The sequence below is a fragment of the Vulpes vulpes genome, chromosome 15 (genome assembly GCF_048418805.1).
Source record: "Vulpes vulpes isolate BD-2025 chromosome 15, VulVul3, whole genome shotgun sequence".
NCBI classification, from domain to species: domain Eukaryota; kingdom Metazoa; phylum Chordata; class Mammalia; order Carnivora; family Canidae; genus Vulpes; species Vulpes vulpes.
Genome location: NC_132794.1, coordinates 57640124 through 57652802, shown reverse-complemented (window position 1 = coordinate 57652802; position 12679 = coordinate 57640124). Strand labels below are relative to the sequence as shown.

Genomic DNA, 12679 nt, shown 5'->3' with positions numbered 1-12679 from the left:
GCTTTTCAGTGAAGGTTGGGTTGTGTTTTCCTTACTCTGAACTTCTAGATAGTCATAAAGCAGAACGCAGTGGTCTCCGTATTCATTTTTCTTCTGGTTTTAATTTCAGGCTCTCCTAAATAGCCGAGAGGACTCGTCACAGCTGATGTTGGATACAAAATATCTCTTCCAAGTTACATTTCCTTTTACCCCCTCTCCTCACGCTCTGGAAATGATCCAGATCCCCAGCAGTTTTAAGCTAGGCTTTCTCAATAGATTATAACAGGAGAAAAGAGAGTAAGTGTACTTTCCCCTCAGAAGCTATATGAAGATCAAATATGAGGGATGTGGTTTATTCATTGGAATGGGAATGCTTTGGGATGTGATGTGAGGAAGAAAATGGGAATTCTCCAAGATGGGCCACATCTCTTGTTCCCAGGGATGGTGTTGCCATTGTCATTTTGTAAGAGTTAAGGTACACCAGCTGGGGTTGTAAAGGCCACATCTACCTTAAGAATCACAACCAGCTTTTCTTGAAGTTCCTGGAAGGCCCGTATTTTCTTCCAGGTGCCTCTTGTCCTGCTCTGTCTTATGACAGGACTCCCCCAAGAGGAAGTATGATCTGAGGAAACAGTGTCTCCTAAGTTTTCTAACATTTCTGTGAAGCCCAGGTACATTTATGAAGCCACAAGTAGGTTCCAGGGTTGGGTCTTCCAGGAGATAATCCCATTTGGGCCACAATGTCCTCTCACCCCATCCCTCCTGCCCAGGGTGGGTGGGGTGGGGCCCACTGGTGTTTTACTAAAAAACACTCCTGCATGAAAAAATATTTATAATTTCAGACCCCTCTAGTTTTTAAGAGAATATTCAATCTGAAATGAACTATATGAAGTATTTTATGTATATGTCTACCTAAAACAAATATATTATTAAAATTAATTGCCATGCCATTTATCATCTCTTCTGAAAGAACTTTTCTTTATATTTTATCTGCCAATGTATTTGCCATAACTTTCTTCATTGTTCATACAACGTCTTTAAAAACTAAGTTTTAAAAGACAACTTAAATGATTTTCTCTATCTTTTCAACATTCAAATAGGTCCTTAAATTTTCCCATAAAAATAACTGAAGAACTATGTCAGTTCCTTCTTTTGAGAAACCAATGTTTCCCAAGTTTTATGGAAACTGACTATCCCTTGTCTCCCACCCACCCCATCTCCCTGCCTAAACCTTCTCTATCCTTCCTTTCAGAGCATACAATGTTATTTGACCAGCACTGCTAGCCTATGGCCAGTGGCCCCAGTGCTCTTCTGTACCATTCCAAGAATCCCAACTGGCCCTACGCTTCTGACAGACTCACAGGCATTGGCTGTGATTCTGTAACACAGATACATATCTTAGGAGTAGAAATGATACTTGATTATGAAGCAACATCACCCTACTTATATGTAATGATGTCTTTTCATATTATAAATGATTTAGTTCATTTAGATACATTATGTATGAAGAAATGAAAAGTGAACTTTTAAAATATTTTAATCAATAAAATAAATCACCAAATGAATTGGATCAGGTTCTTCTTCTTTTTTTTTAAAGTAGGCTTCACATCCTGCATGGGGCTCAAACACACAACACTGAGATCAAGACCCGAGGTGAGATCAAGAGTCAGACGCTGTACTGACTGAGCCACCCAGGCGCCCTGCGTCAGATTCTTTTAATTGCTAGGAGACTACATTTTTATTAAGTGCACAACATTTATGACTTTCTTTAAGGATTGTATTCTTAAAGATGCTGGAATCTTTATTAGGTACATAGTATCTCGTAAAATATGTATAAACACTTTTAGAGGGGAAATAAATATGCCCCAAGTCCCGACTCAGGCTATGTCTCCATGGGCTCCCCAACGGTGAGAGAAGGGGCCATCAGCAGAGACTTGGCTGGGTTTCTGATCGGCATCTGCAGACTTCTCTGTTGCCACGAAGCCAGAATAGTCAGAGGCTATAAAGAAAGACTGAGAGAATCACTGAATTTTAATCTCGGGGCACATGAAACACTTATCTGAGACTCGGACTTGAACTTGGACCAGACTCGAACCCTGAGGTTTTGTCTCACCCAGCTTTTATTAAGAGGGCTAGCAGATTGGCTATAGGAATGATCAGCTTTGAGAAGCAGAGAAAAGGTTGTTTACTTCAAAGGGTAGAACAGGCTATTCCCTCAAGGAGGGGGAGCAGAGGAGCTGTATCTGGAGAACAGTGTGGCCAAGTCCCTCCCGTCCCACAGTGTGCCGGGACCATGAGATTCAGTTCTCAGATAAGTTCCGCAGCTGGTTCCCTGTACTCTGTGCCCTTTCTCTGCTCCCCATCACCCTTCCTTTCCGGTTCCCATAAGTTGGGGCTGCCTGTTTTTCAACATGCACCCCGGGCTCTCAGCTGATAACATTGCCCATCTCCTTTGCTACCCTGTGAGCTCCTGGAGAGCAGCTCCACATCTTGCTCATCCCCTCGCTCATCTCGCTCATCTCGATGGGATGGGATGAGCTGCAGGAGCAAGATCCTATTAGAGGCAGCAGGATTGGCGGATGGGGGTAGGGGGTGGGGGTTGTGGGTGGAGGGTGTTGGTCAGCCTGGGGAAGGAGCAGATCTTGTTTGGGAACAAGATGAGGGGATGAGGGGGCCTGCAGAGGCAGAGAAAGTCATGCATGGAGAAGGGGGAGGAGCACGCATCTCCCATCCCCATCCCCACAAAGCTGAAGGTGGGAAGAATGGCCAAAACGAAGAGGTGCTGGTGGGACGAGGATTGAGCAGGCCCAGAAGAGTGCTGACCACAGTTAGGGGTGAATGTCAGAGTTGCTCAGTGGGGCAGAGCGTGGATTCATGAAGGTCAAACCTGCCAAGGCCGCCTCCTGCTGTGGACAGAGAACTGAGCCTGTGAAACAGGTGGAGAGAGATGCCGAGGGCATCTGCTGTGGACGGGCAGGAGGTTGCCATCGGCAGCAAGTGCCCCTGGGCAGGGACAAAGCCTCTGAGCCTGGATGCCCAGATAAGGGGATTAGAGGTGCAGCTTCTGCTTTTGCACCTTCACCTTCATGCTGCAGCTCTGATTCCTCAGCTGGTGGCTCCGAGTGTTGACCCTGTGGAAGGTATGTATGTGCTAACAGTATATTAGCATACTCAGGCTTTCCTGCATGCTCACGTAAGTGTTTCATGTGCACACACCAAGGTGCTAACTGAGCATTCTGTGAGGAAGGAGCATTGGTGAAGGATGGTGGTGGTGGTGAATCTGCATGTTGTAATTGCTCTACAACTCACATGTATTTCTTTCAAAATAATAGGAAGGTGTTTTGTTTTAAAAATACATTTCGTGTGGGGATGCCTGGGAGGCTCAGTGGTTGAGCGTCTGCCTTCAGAGTTCCGGAATCGAGTCCCACATCAGGCTCCCCGCCTGCTTCTCCTTCTGCCTATGTCTCTGCCTCTCTCTCTGTGTCTCTCATGAATAAATAAATAAATGAGTAAATTAAAAAATATATTTAGTGTTGGCATAAGGGGGAAAAATTAGGCATCTGTAAAAGTCATATAATCAGTTTAAAAAATTGATCCAGGTAATACTTTACATGTCAATATAAGCCTCAGAATTCAGCTTATGGAATAGGAAGAGAATTTTTTTCTTTTTTAAAGATTTATTCATTTTAGAGGGACAGCAGAAGTGCATATGAGCCGGTGGAGGAGCAAAGGGAAAAGGAGAAAGAATTTTGTTTATTTTTAAATTGATTAGAATGACTTACTTATCTTCGAGAGAGAGAGAGAGAGAGAGATTGAGAGTGCAGTGGGGAGGGTCAGAAGGAGAGGGACAGAGAGAATCACCAGCAGACTCCCCGCTGAGTGCAGAGCCTGATGTGGGGCTTGATCCCCCGACCCAAGTTGAAATCCAGAGTCAGATAATTAACTGACTGAAGCACCCAGATGCCCCAAAACTCAGCATTTTAAAGCACACATTTCAGTGGTTTTTAGTTTATACACAATGATGTGCATTATCTAATTCCAGAGCATTGCATCACCCCAGACAATAAACCTCATACCCATTAAGCTGTCACTTCCCATTCTCTCCTCCTCCTGTTTACTGGCAACTTCTAATCTACCTTTGATCTGTACGGATTTGCCTATCCTGGATATTTCATATAAATGGAGTCAGTCATAATGGAGTTAGTAGCCTTTTGTGTCTGGCTTATTTCACTTAGCATATGTGCAAGCTTCACCCATGTTGTAGCATGGATCAGAACTGCATTCTTTTTTATTGCCAAATAACATTCTGTATGGATATACCACATTTTTGTTTATCTGTTTCTCAGTTGATGGATCTGTGCTGTTTCCACTTTGGACTTAAATGCTGCTTACAAACGTTCCTGTATAAGTTTTCATGTGAGCAGGTGTTTTCAGTTATATGAGCATATTTACTTAGGAGTGGATTTGCTGGGTCATGTGGTGACAACTCTGTTCAACTTTTTTTAGAAAAATATTTTTATTTATTTATTCATGAGACACAGAGAGGTGGAGACACAGGCAGAGGGAGAAGCAAGGAGCTCCATGCAAGGAGCTCGATGTGGGACTCGATCCCAGGACCCCAGGATCATGACCTGTGCCACCCAGACACTGAGCCACCCAGGCGCCCCTCTGTTCAACTTTTTAAGTAACTGCCAAATTGTTTTCCACAGCAGCTGCACCATTTTACATTCCTGGCAGCAATTCATGGGGGTTGTTTTGCTCATTTTAATTGGGTCAATAAAGCATTATTCTAAAAGTAAAAATTGATACCCTATATATTCAGTAATAAGAGGCTGGCATAGAGTAAAACTAAAGCTGTTACCAAAGAACAGTAGATCTAAGTAGATCAGGTAAGTACTAACAGAATAAATTAGGTGAAAAAAAAGAAAATAGCTGACAGCCGTATTGGTGTAACTTACAAGCTTTATCTATGATGTTAGAAAAGTCTAGAAGAATATACACCAAATCTAAATATGGAGAGAAAATGCAGAGCAGGTAGGAGGGACTTTGACTTCTGACTTTCTATCTTTCGTCTGTACTCTTATAAGAATAAATATGGGGTGGTGGGGTTTTTGGTAATTTTAAAGTATATATTTAGGTAACACACTGCAAAGAAATTTCATGCTTGGCTTGGGATCAGGGGAAGGTTTGAGAAGTTCTAGGACTACTATAGAACAACTTCATGTCAAGGCTTGTTAAAATGGGGCATTTTTATCTTGTCAAAATGCTCATTGGAAGCATTTGTTCTAGCTGTTAGAAGTTCCTTCATCATAAAAAGGATTATTGACAATGAAGATAGTAGAATGCACTACGATGAAATTTGGCCACAATAGGGGCACCTGGGTGGCTCAGCGGTTGAGCATCTGCCTTTGGCTCACGTTGTGATCCCAGGATCCTGGGATCGAGTCCCACATTGGGCTCCCTGCAGGCAGCCGGCCTCTCATCTCTGCCTCTCACTCTGTGTCTCTCATGAATGAATAAATAAAATCTTTAAAAAAAAATTTGGCCATGACATAAATACTAAATGAAAAACATCAGTATATAAAAAATATAAAACCTACTCTTGCATGTGCCAAAATGTGGACCAGGAGTCTCTCTGGGCAGTGGGATTATAGGTGATTATTTTCTTCCTTATGCCTTCTTTATTTTTTTCCAGACTCTACAATGCCCATGTAGAATATTTATAGTTTTAAATATTGTAATATTTCAAATTTAGTTTGTAGCTTGCCCATGCTTAACCAACCACATCTAAAATGCTAGCTGCATGAAGCAATTTAAGGTCAATATGTCTTAAGACTTGTGGTCTCTGTGAGAAAATGATGTTTTCTAAGAATACACAATGGCACAACGTGCCATACACAATAGTAGACAAAAACACTAGTAAGCAAAAAACTAAAGTTCAAAATTGTATATGACATACAGTTCCAATTTTTTAAAAACATATAAGCATATGTTTATGGAGACACTAGAAGAAAATGTAAACGTAAAATGTTAATCACTGTTAGTACAGGGCATGTAGGTGATTAATTTTCCTTCTTCACATCCTTCTGTTCCCAATTATTTATGATAAACATGTGCAGCTCTCATCACTTGAAAAAGTTTAAAATTCAGTCTGGGAAGGAGAAGAGTGTCTCTCTCCAGATTTGGAATATTGGCGTTTTTCTCTCCTTCCCTTTTTCTTGCTCTCCCACAACTTCTAGCCATCCTTGTATTCCTTTTCCACTCAGTCCCAGCGTTCCTCTCACCTTCCATTCCCACAGCTGCCACTCTGCCCGAAGCTCATCTCCTCTTCCCCAAAACATGATAACAATCTCTTAACCTAGTCAACTTTCCTGCAGTACATTCTCTCTCTGACCTACTTCTGGAAGCACAAATGCTGGAATAATCCACTTGAATGACGTTGCTCCCTTGCTAAAAAAAAACCCATGGCTCACCTTCCTAATGCTCTTACTTGCTGTCTTCAGCATGCCCTTGTGACTGGCAGGCGTGGACAGTGGGGGACATTACCAGGTCCTTGCCAAAGGCTAGGCTCCAGTGCCCAGGCCCTTTTGCTTGCTTGCTTGCTTTTTTCGCTCTTCTTTCTTACCTTTTGTTTTTAAAAATATTTGTTTATTTATTCATGAGAGACACAGAGAGAGAGAGAGGCAGAGACATGGGCAGAGGGAGAAGAGAAGTAGGTTCCCTGCAGGGAGCCTGATCAGGACTCAATCCCAGGACCCCGGGATCATGCCCTGAGCTGAAGGCAGATGCTCAACTACTGAGCCACCCAGGTGTCCCCCATTTTGCTTTCTTTAATTCATGTTTTATGAAAAGGCAGAGCAGCCTGCTTGTGCCAGCTCCACGAGAAAGGTTGTAGAGTCCCACCACATAAAGGCCTCACTGCTGACCTTGAACGTATTTAATCCCGAGGCATGTCCTCGGCTACACCACCGATGTCTGCTTCCTTCCTAGGGTGGCTGTGAGCAGTCAGGGCAAGCACGCTGCGGTGGTTGGTCAGAAGCTGGTTTCCTTCTGATCTCTCATCCGTAAAGGACTATCCTCTACTCCCCTGTTCCTTAGAGATCTCAAGAACTACTGCCCCTTTGTTGGAGGAGTTCAACCCAATTCATTCTCCCCATTCTTCCTCTAGTCCCACGGTGACCTCTGTATGGTAGACATTCTCCCTTCAAGGTGTCCCCGCTGCTACCTGCCCTACAAATATGTTCCTCGGAAATTTGGCTTTCTTGGAATGTTCAGACCAGTGTCCCAAAGTCTCTTTGTGGGAGAGGGGACAAAACCCTCCTCTACTGAGGGGGTCATTTCTTCAAACCCTGATGTGGCCTGCTCTTCGAAACACCTATTAAATTGGCTTGGTTACGATGGCTGGGCCCTCCCCCCTTTAACCTGCTTGTCGTCCTCTCCAACAGTAGCACTGCAATGTCTAGCCTCCCAGAAACTCAGAAGGCATCATAGACCTCTCCCCCTCCTTGTCCCCACACATCACCAAGTCTAGCTCCTTCTTTGTAAGCACGGTCCAAATCCATCCGACATCATTGCTTTATGTAAGGCCTTCATCGTGTTCTGCCTGAAATGTGGTCACAGGCTCACCTCTGCTTTTTCCACAACTCCAGCCTCATCCCCTGCCCCTGCTGCCGCTGCTACCATAGCCACTCTCGGGGCAGCTTAACATCTATGGAGCACTCACTCTATTTCCTCCTTGAGCTAAGCTTTATGCACTTTTATAAATCCCCCAATGATCCTGTGACTGCGGATGTTAAGATCCCCATTTGATTGATTAGCAAAGATCCAGAGAGCTCGAATAACTTGCTCAAGTAGTGGCACCAGGATCTGGTCAGCCAGAGCTAGCACCCTCAGCCACCAGATGGTTTTGCTTCTGTAAGTTTGCCTTCCCTTCAGTGGCCTGGGCCTGTCTGTTGACTTCGGGATGGACAGACAGGAGCCCTGGGTCTGTGACTGTCAAATGTTTAATAAGTGGGATGTGTCCCTTGCAGAGAACCAATACTGTGTTTACTCAGCCTAACAATATTGGTTGAGATCAGGCTCTGCCATTTTCTAACTCTCATCTTTACTCCAAATGTTTACCATCAGGGGAGGGTTTTTTTTTAAGTTTTAAACTATAGTATCCATTATAATAATGCTCTCCACCGTGGAGCCCCACAGGATTAATATTGTGCTGCAGAGATCAATTGTGTCCATGTCTGTAACCTGCCAAAATAGCCAGTTAAATGGTAACCCCAGAAAACCTATTGTCTGATGCTTTCTTACTGATTAAATAAACAAGTTGGTGTTGACCCAGCATGTTGTAATAAATCAAAGGTTATAAATTAACTCATATACTTTATCCCACATGTAGAAAGGCTGAGCAACCATCGTGACCAAAGGAAGATGAGATTTTTTTTTTTTTTTTTGAAGATGAGATTTTAAAAAGCTGTTTCTGTTGGCTTTTCTCATGCACCTACATCCCTTTCTCTCTCTCTCTCTTTCAGCCTCATCTTGGATAAAAAATGTGCGATCAGACCTTTCTCGTTAATGTGTTTGGCTCCTGTGACAAATGTTTCAAACAACGGGCTCTGAGACCTGTTTTCAAGAAATCTCAACAGCTCAGCTACTGTTCAACATGTGCAGAAATCGTAAGTGCCATTTAAAAAAAATTAAAATGGTTATCTGTTCTAAAATGATGTCTCATGTCAGGTTCCTGGGACAGAGGAGTTGCCATAAAATCAGCTTACACACCAAACATTTTCAGCACCCTGAGGCTAAGTGAGGCAGTATAGCACGGTGGTTCAAGGTGTGGATTCTCTGACCTCCTGGGTTCAAATCCTAGCTATGTACCTAGGTGGCGGAGGTCAGTTTTCCCCTATGTAAAATAGGAATACTAGCATTTGTCTCTTAGGGTTTTGTCAGAATTAAATGAGTTCATTTGATAAAATATTTAAAACAGTACCCAGCACAGGCTGTGTTCAACGAATGTTTTAGCTATTGCTACTTTTTTAGAGCTAATGCTTCTTGCTACTGCTGTCTGTCTGCTAGGCAAACAACCAAGAAAAAAGAGACTCTGGCAAACAAACAGCCTGGAAATGCCCCTCCAAAGGCCATGGTCCAGCTTTCCCTAGGAACAGCTCTACTGAAGACTGAACCCTACAGGGCTTCCGTAGTAGCCAAAGTTAAGTTCAAGGAAAAGTGTTCCTTAGGCCTAAGATTTCAGGGAGGACTAAGGACTGACTGAATATAAATCCTTGTGTTTTTCAAAGAACACAAATCAGTCCTCACCAGAGGTGGCTACACACAGGCTTTATTCAGGTTTTGCAGCAAAATGCCCATAGAATGGCGGAAGCCCCAGAAATCAGTCCTTTCTCAAGAGGATTTGCAAAGCAGTGCTAGGTATTATGGCTGAGCAGAGCCCTCACCTGGCCAAAAATGGTAAAACGTGCTTCTCCAAAAGTCCAATTGGAAACCCCCAATTAGCCACACATTTTAAACCGCCCCCCACACCCCCAGCAAGGATTCTCTGCACAGTTCATGTCTCCATACCCACTGACTCTCCCCCAGAGACCCCCACCGGGGCTACCTCCACACCAGCCAGGCTTCATCCTCCAGTGAGCCGCCCCATCCTTCCTGGGAGGCTGTGGGGGCACCCGCTGGCCAGGGTTCTGCACGCACAGGCTGGGAGGACCAGGCGCTGGTGCCTTGGGGCAGTACATCCATTAAAAAAAAAAAAAGAGGAAAGGTGATTTTTACATTTTATCCAACTGAAGAGGAAAAGGCAGTATTAATTCTCTTGGTCCCATTGTAACCCCTGATAGTAATTACATTTAAAAAACTATCCCGTGGGCAGCCCCGATGGCCCAGCGGTTTGGGGCTGCCTTCAGCCGAGGGTGTGATCCTGGAGACCCAGGATCAAGTCCCATGTCAGTCTCCCTGCATGGAGCCTGCTTCTCCCTCTGCCTGTGTCTCTGCCTCTCTCTCTCTCTCTCTGTGTCTGTCATGAATAAATAAATAAAATCTTCTTAAAAAAATATCATTGTAAAGCAAATGGCAAGTAAACAGCCCAGAGTGACATACAGGCTTTGGGACAGCATAATAATCCTGATATCACAAGATCAGGCTTAGTGTAATGGACTTCTCCCTGCAGCACATTGTGTTCTAAACATGGCTCTGCACATCGTCAAACGGAGGACGTTCAGTTCTTAAAATAAGCCTGCTTTCCGGTGGCCCTACCATCCTGGAGAAGTGCTATTTATTCATCTTAGCTCTTCTATTTTTTAAACAACTTCTTCTGTGGACACAAGGAGCCCAGAGTCCCCATCGTCATATCCTGCAGCATCATAGATTCTCCCCAGGGCAGAGGCTCTGGCCTGGAGATATTTTTCAGGAAACTGTCACAGGCTATCTCCACAAGCACTTGAGGGTTCCCAATATTCATTCCCAAATATTCAGACACCCTGTTGTGGGTGAGACATCCAAATGACTGGTAGCTAATTTTTACCTGGGTGTTTGCAAACGTAGCCCCCAGTGGACCCTTTTCATGAACAGGGAACTGTAACTCCACCCCTGCCAAAATGTAGGAGACCTCAACTTTTCTCATCTCTAGCTTCCTTACCTATAAAAAAGAGTTAAAACCGAAGTACAGAAAGGCTCTTTGCAAACTTTCCCATCTATTAAGAAGTGGCGTGGCCTTATCTCTAGATGGTAGACCCTTCAGAATGGAGGGTGTTTGGGATTTGTTTAACAGAGAGAACCTCCAGAGGAGGGCACACACCACTGTGAATCTCTGCTCACCCCAGATGACACACAGGCAGACCCTGAAGCAGGCACACATCCCATGATGGGCCATAGGGCATCACAAGGAAATGAGGAGAGGAGGCTATTGGGCTAGGCCTTCTGAGGTGACCCTGGTGAGAAGTGCCTCCCAGGACCTAGTGTTTCGTTTAAATTACTTCATGTGAATTGCTCAAGTGTATCAGGGAGCCTTAATAATAATGAGCAAATACTGTGTGTCAGGCACAGGTCTGAATGCCCTGCGTAGCCCCTGATGAGGCCTTTCTGAGATGTTATCCATTTACAGATAAGGAGCCTGATGCAGAGAAGTTAAGTAAATCACTCAAGGCCACACAACACAGCCTAGATTTATCCTCAGGCGATATGACCTAGCTAGAACTTATGCTCTTAAACTTTTGCTCTGCAAACTCTGAAGCAGACGTAATAGTTTAGCTTTTATAAATAGTTGTATACATCTAAGCATTTATATTTTTATATTGATATTTTATATTTATTTTTAATTATATATTGCATATATTGTTTTATACATCCACTTAATGAACTAACATTAACTGAGTACCTACAATATACCAGTAATCATGCTAAATACTGAGAATAATTGATGAATGAACTACTGATGGGAAGGGAAAGGGGAGCTGGTAGTTAATAGTATCTGCTATGATGGAGAAGTCTGCTAAAAAGTTCATTCACATGATCTTATTTAATTCTCCTAACAGCCCTAGGAAGTAGATTTTCCAGAGAAGGAAACTGAGGAGCTCAGAAACTAACCTCTAGATGACCATGTATAGATTAATACAGATTACTTCCAACTTTTCTTTGGTAAACAGCTGCCCAGGACAGCAAGTAGAAGCTGGATTCCTCAGGGAGGGAGGGGTGAGGACAGCCCCCCAAATCCTGTTTGGGAATGTTTGCTCTAGAGTTGCTTTTTTTTTTTTTTTTTTAAGATTTTATTTATTTATTCATGAGAGACACAGAGAGAGGCAAAGAGAGAAGCAGGCTCCACGCAGGGAGCCCAATGCGGGACTCCATCCCAAGACTCCAGGATCACATCCTGAGCAGAGGGCAGACTCTTAACCGCTGAGCTACCCAGGCGTCCCATGCTCTAGAGTTTGTAACCTTAATCCACCTTCCCATTTTGCACACATACACACAAACACACATACATGCAAGGTCATGGACAGGCAAAAGGGAGAAGCAATGCCTTGGCTCCTCCACACTTAAGTCGCCAGGCATGTAGCTGAATGGAGCCACATTGTCTAGGTCCAAATCCTACCTTTACCTCTTTCTTGGGAGTGTGACTCAAGCAAATCATATAACCCTTCTGTGCCTCAGTGTCCTCATTTGTAAAATGGGGATAACAGTATCCATTCAGGGTGACTGTTGTGATTTATCAATGCAAAGTGCTTGGAACAGTGCCTGGCACCAGGACTTCTATGTAAGTGCACAGGGAGGAAAGTTAGGGTTCGCTGGGGGGGAGCACCGGGGCTTCCCAGGACGGGGCCGGGTCTCATCCGTGGTGCGGCCTGGGCCTCGCTGCCCACTCCCCGCTCTCTGCGCTGCAGGAAGCAGCCGCGCGGCAGCCTACCAAGTCCCCCCGAGCGAGCGGAGACGTGGCCGGGGACGCGGGCGCCAGGAAGGCCGCTCCGGGACCTCAGCTGCTCCCAGGGGCCGGGCAGCCCCGGGCTGGAATCCGGGTTTGGTCCTTCAGCACGTGCGCGTCCTCCGCCAGGTCATCTCATCACCTCTGCGCCTCGGCTCTCCCGCCGGTGAAATGGGCACGACGCTCCCTGCTTCCCGGGGCCGGGTGCGCAGCTGCGCCACGGCGGGCATCGCCCTGGGCACGGCGCCGGGCGCGCGCGGCAGGTGCCCGGGCGGGGGCGCG

General features: G+C 44.8%; 2 protein-coding genes across 7 annotated transcripts in view; both read left to right on the top strand.

Moving 5' to 3' along the window:
* The window catches only part of MYO5C (myosin VC), a 93534-nt gene extending 91990 nt beyond the window's left edge, over positions 1 to 1544 (top strand). For all 4 annotated transcript variants that reach the window (XM_072738560.1, XM_072738559.1, XM_072738557.1 and 1 more), the window contains one exon: positions 110 to 1544. In XM_072738560.1, coding sequence (XP_072594661.1) covers positions 110 to 262 — 153 coding nt within the window. In that variant the 3' untranslated portion in view covers positions 263 to 1544. The remainder of the gene's footprint in view (positions 1 to 109) is intronic.
* Positions 1545 to 8351: 6807 nt separating this feature from the next.
* Positions 8352 to 12679, top strand: part of GNB5 (G protein subunit beta 5) — a 45958-nt gene continuing 41630 nt past the window's right edge. The window contains exon 1 of one of the 3 annotated variants that reach the window (XM_072738565.1): positions 8352 to 8648. In XM_072738565.1, coding sequence (XP_072594666.1) covers positions 8523 to 8648 — 126 coding nt within the window. In that variant the 5' untranslated portion in view covers positions 8352 to 8522. Of the gene's footprint in view, positions 8649 to 12194; positions 12233 to 12312; positions 12661 to 12679 lie in introns of those variants that run through there. The other 2 variants (XM_072738562.1, XM_072738563.1) reach the window with 2 other exon arrangements.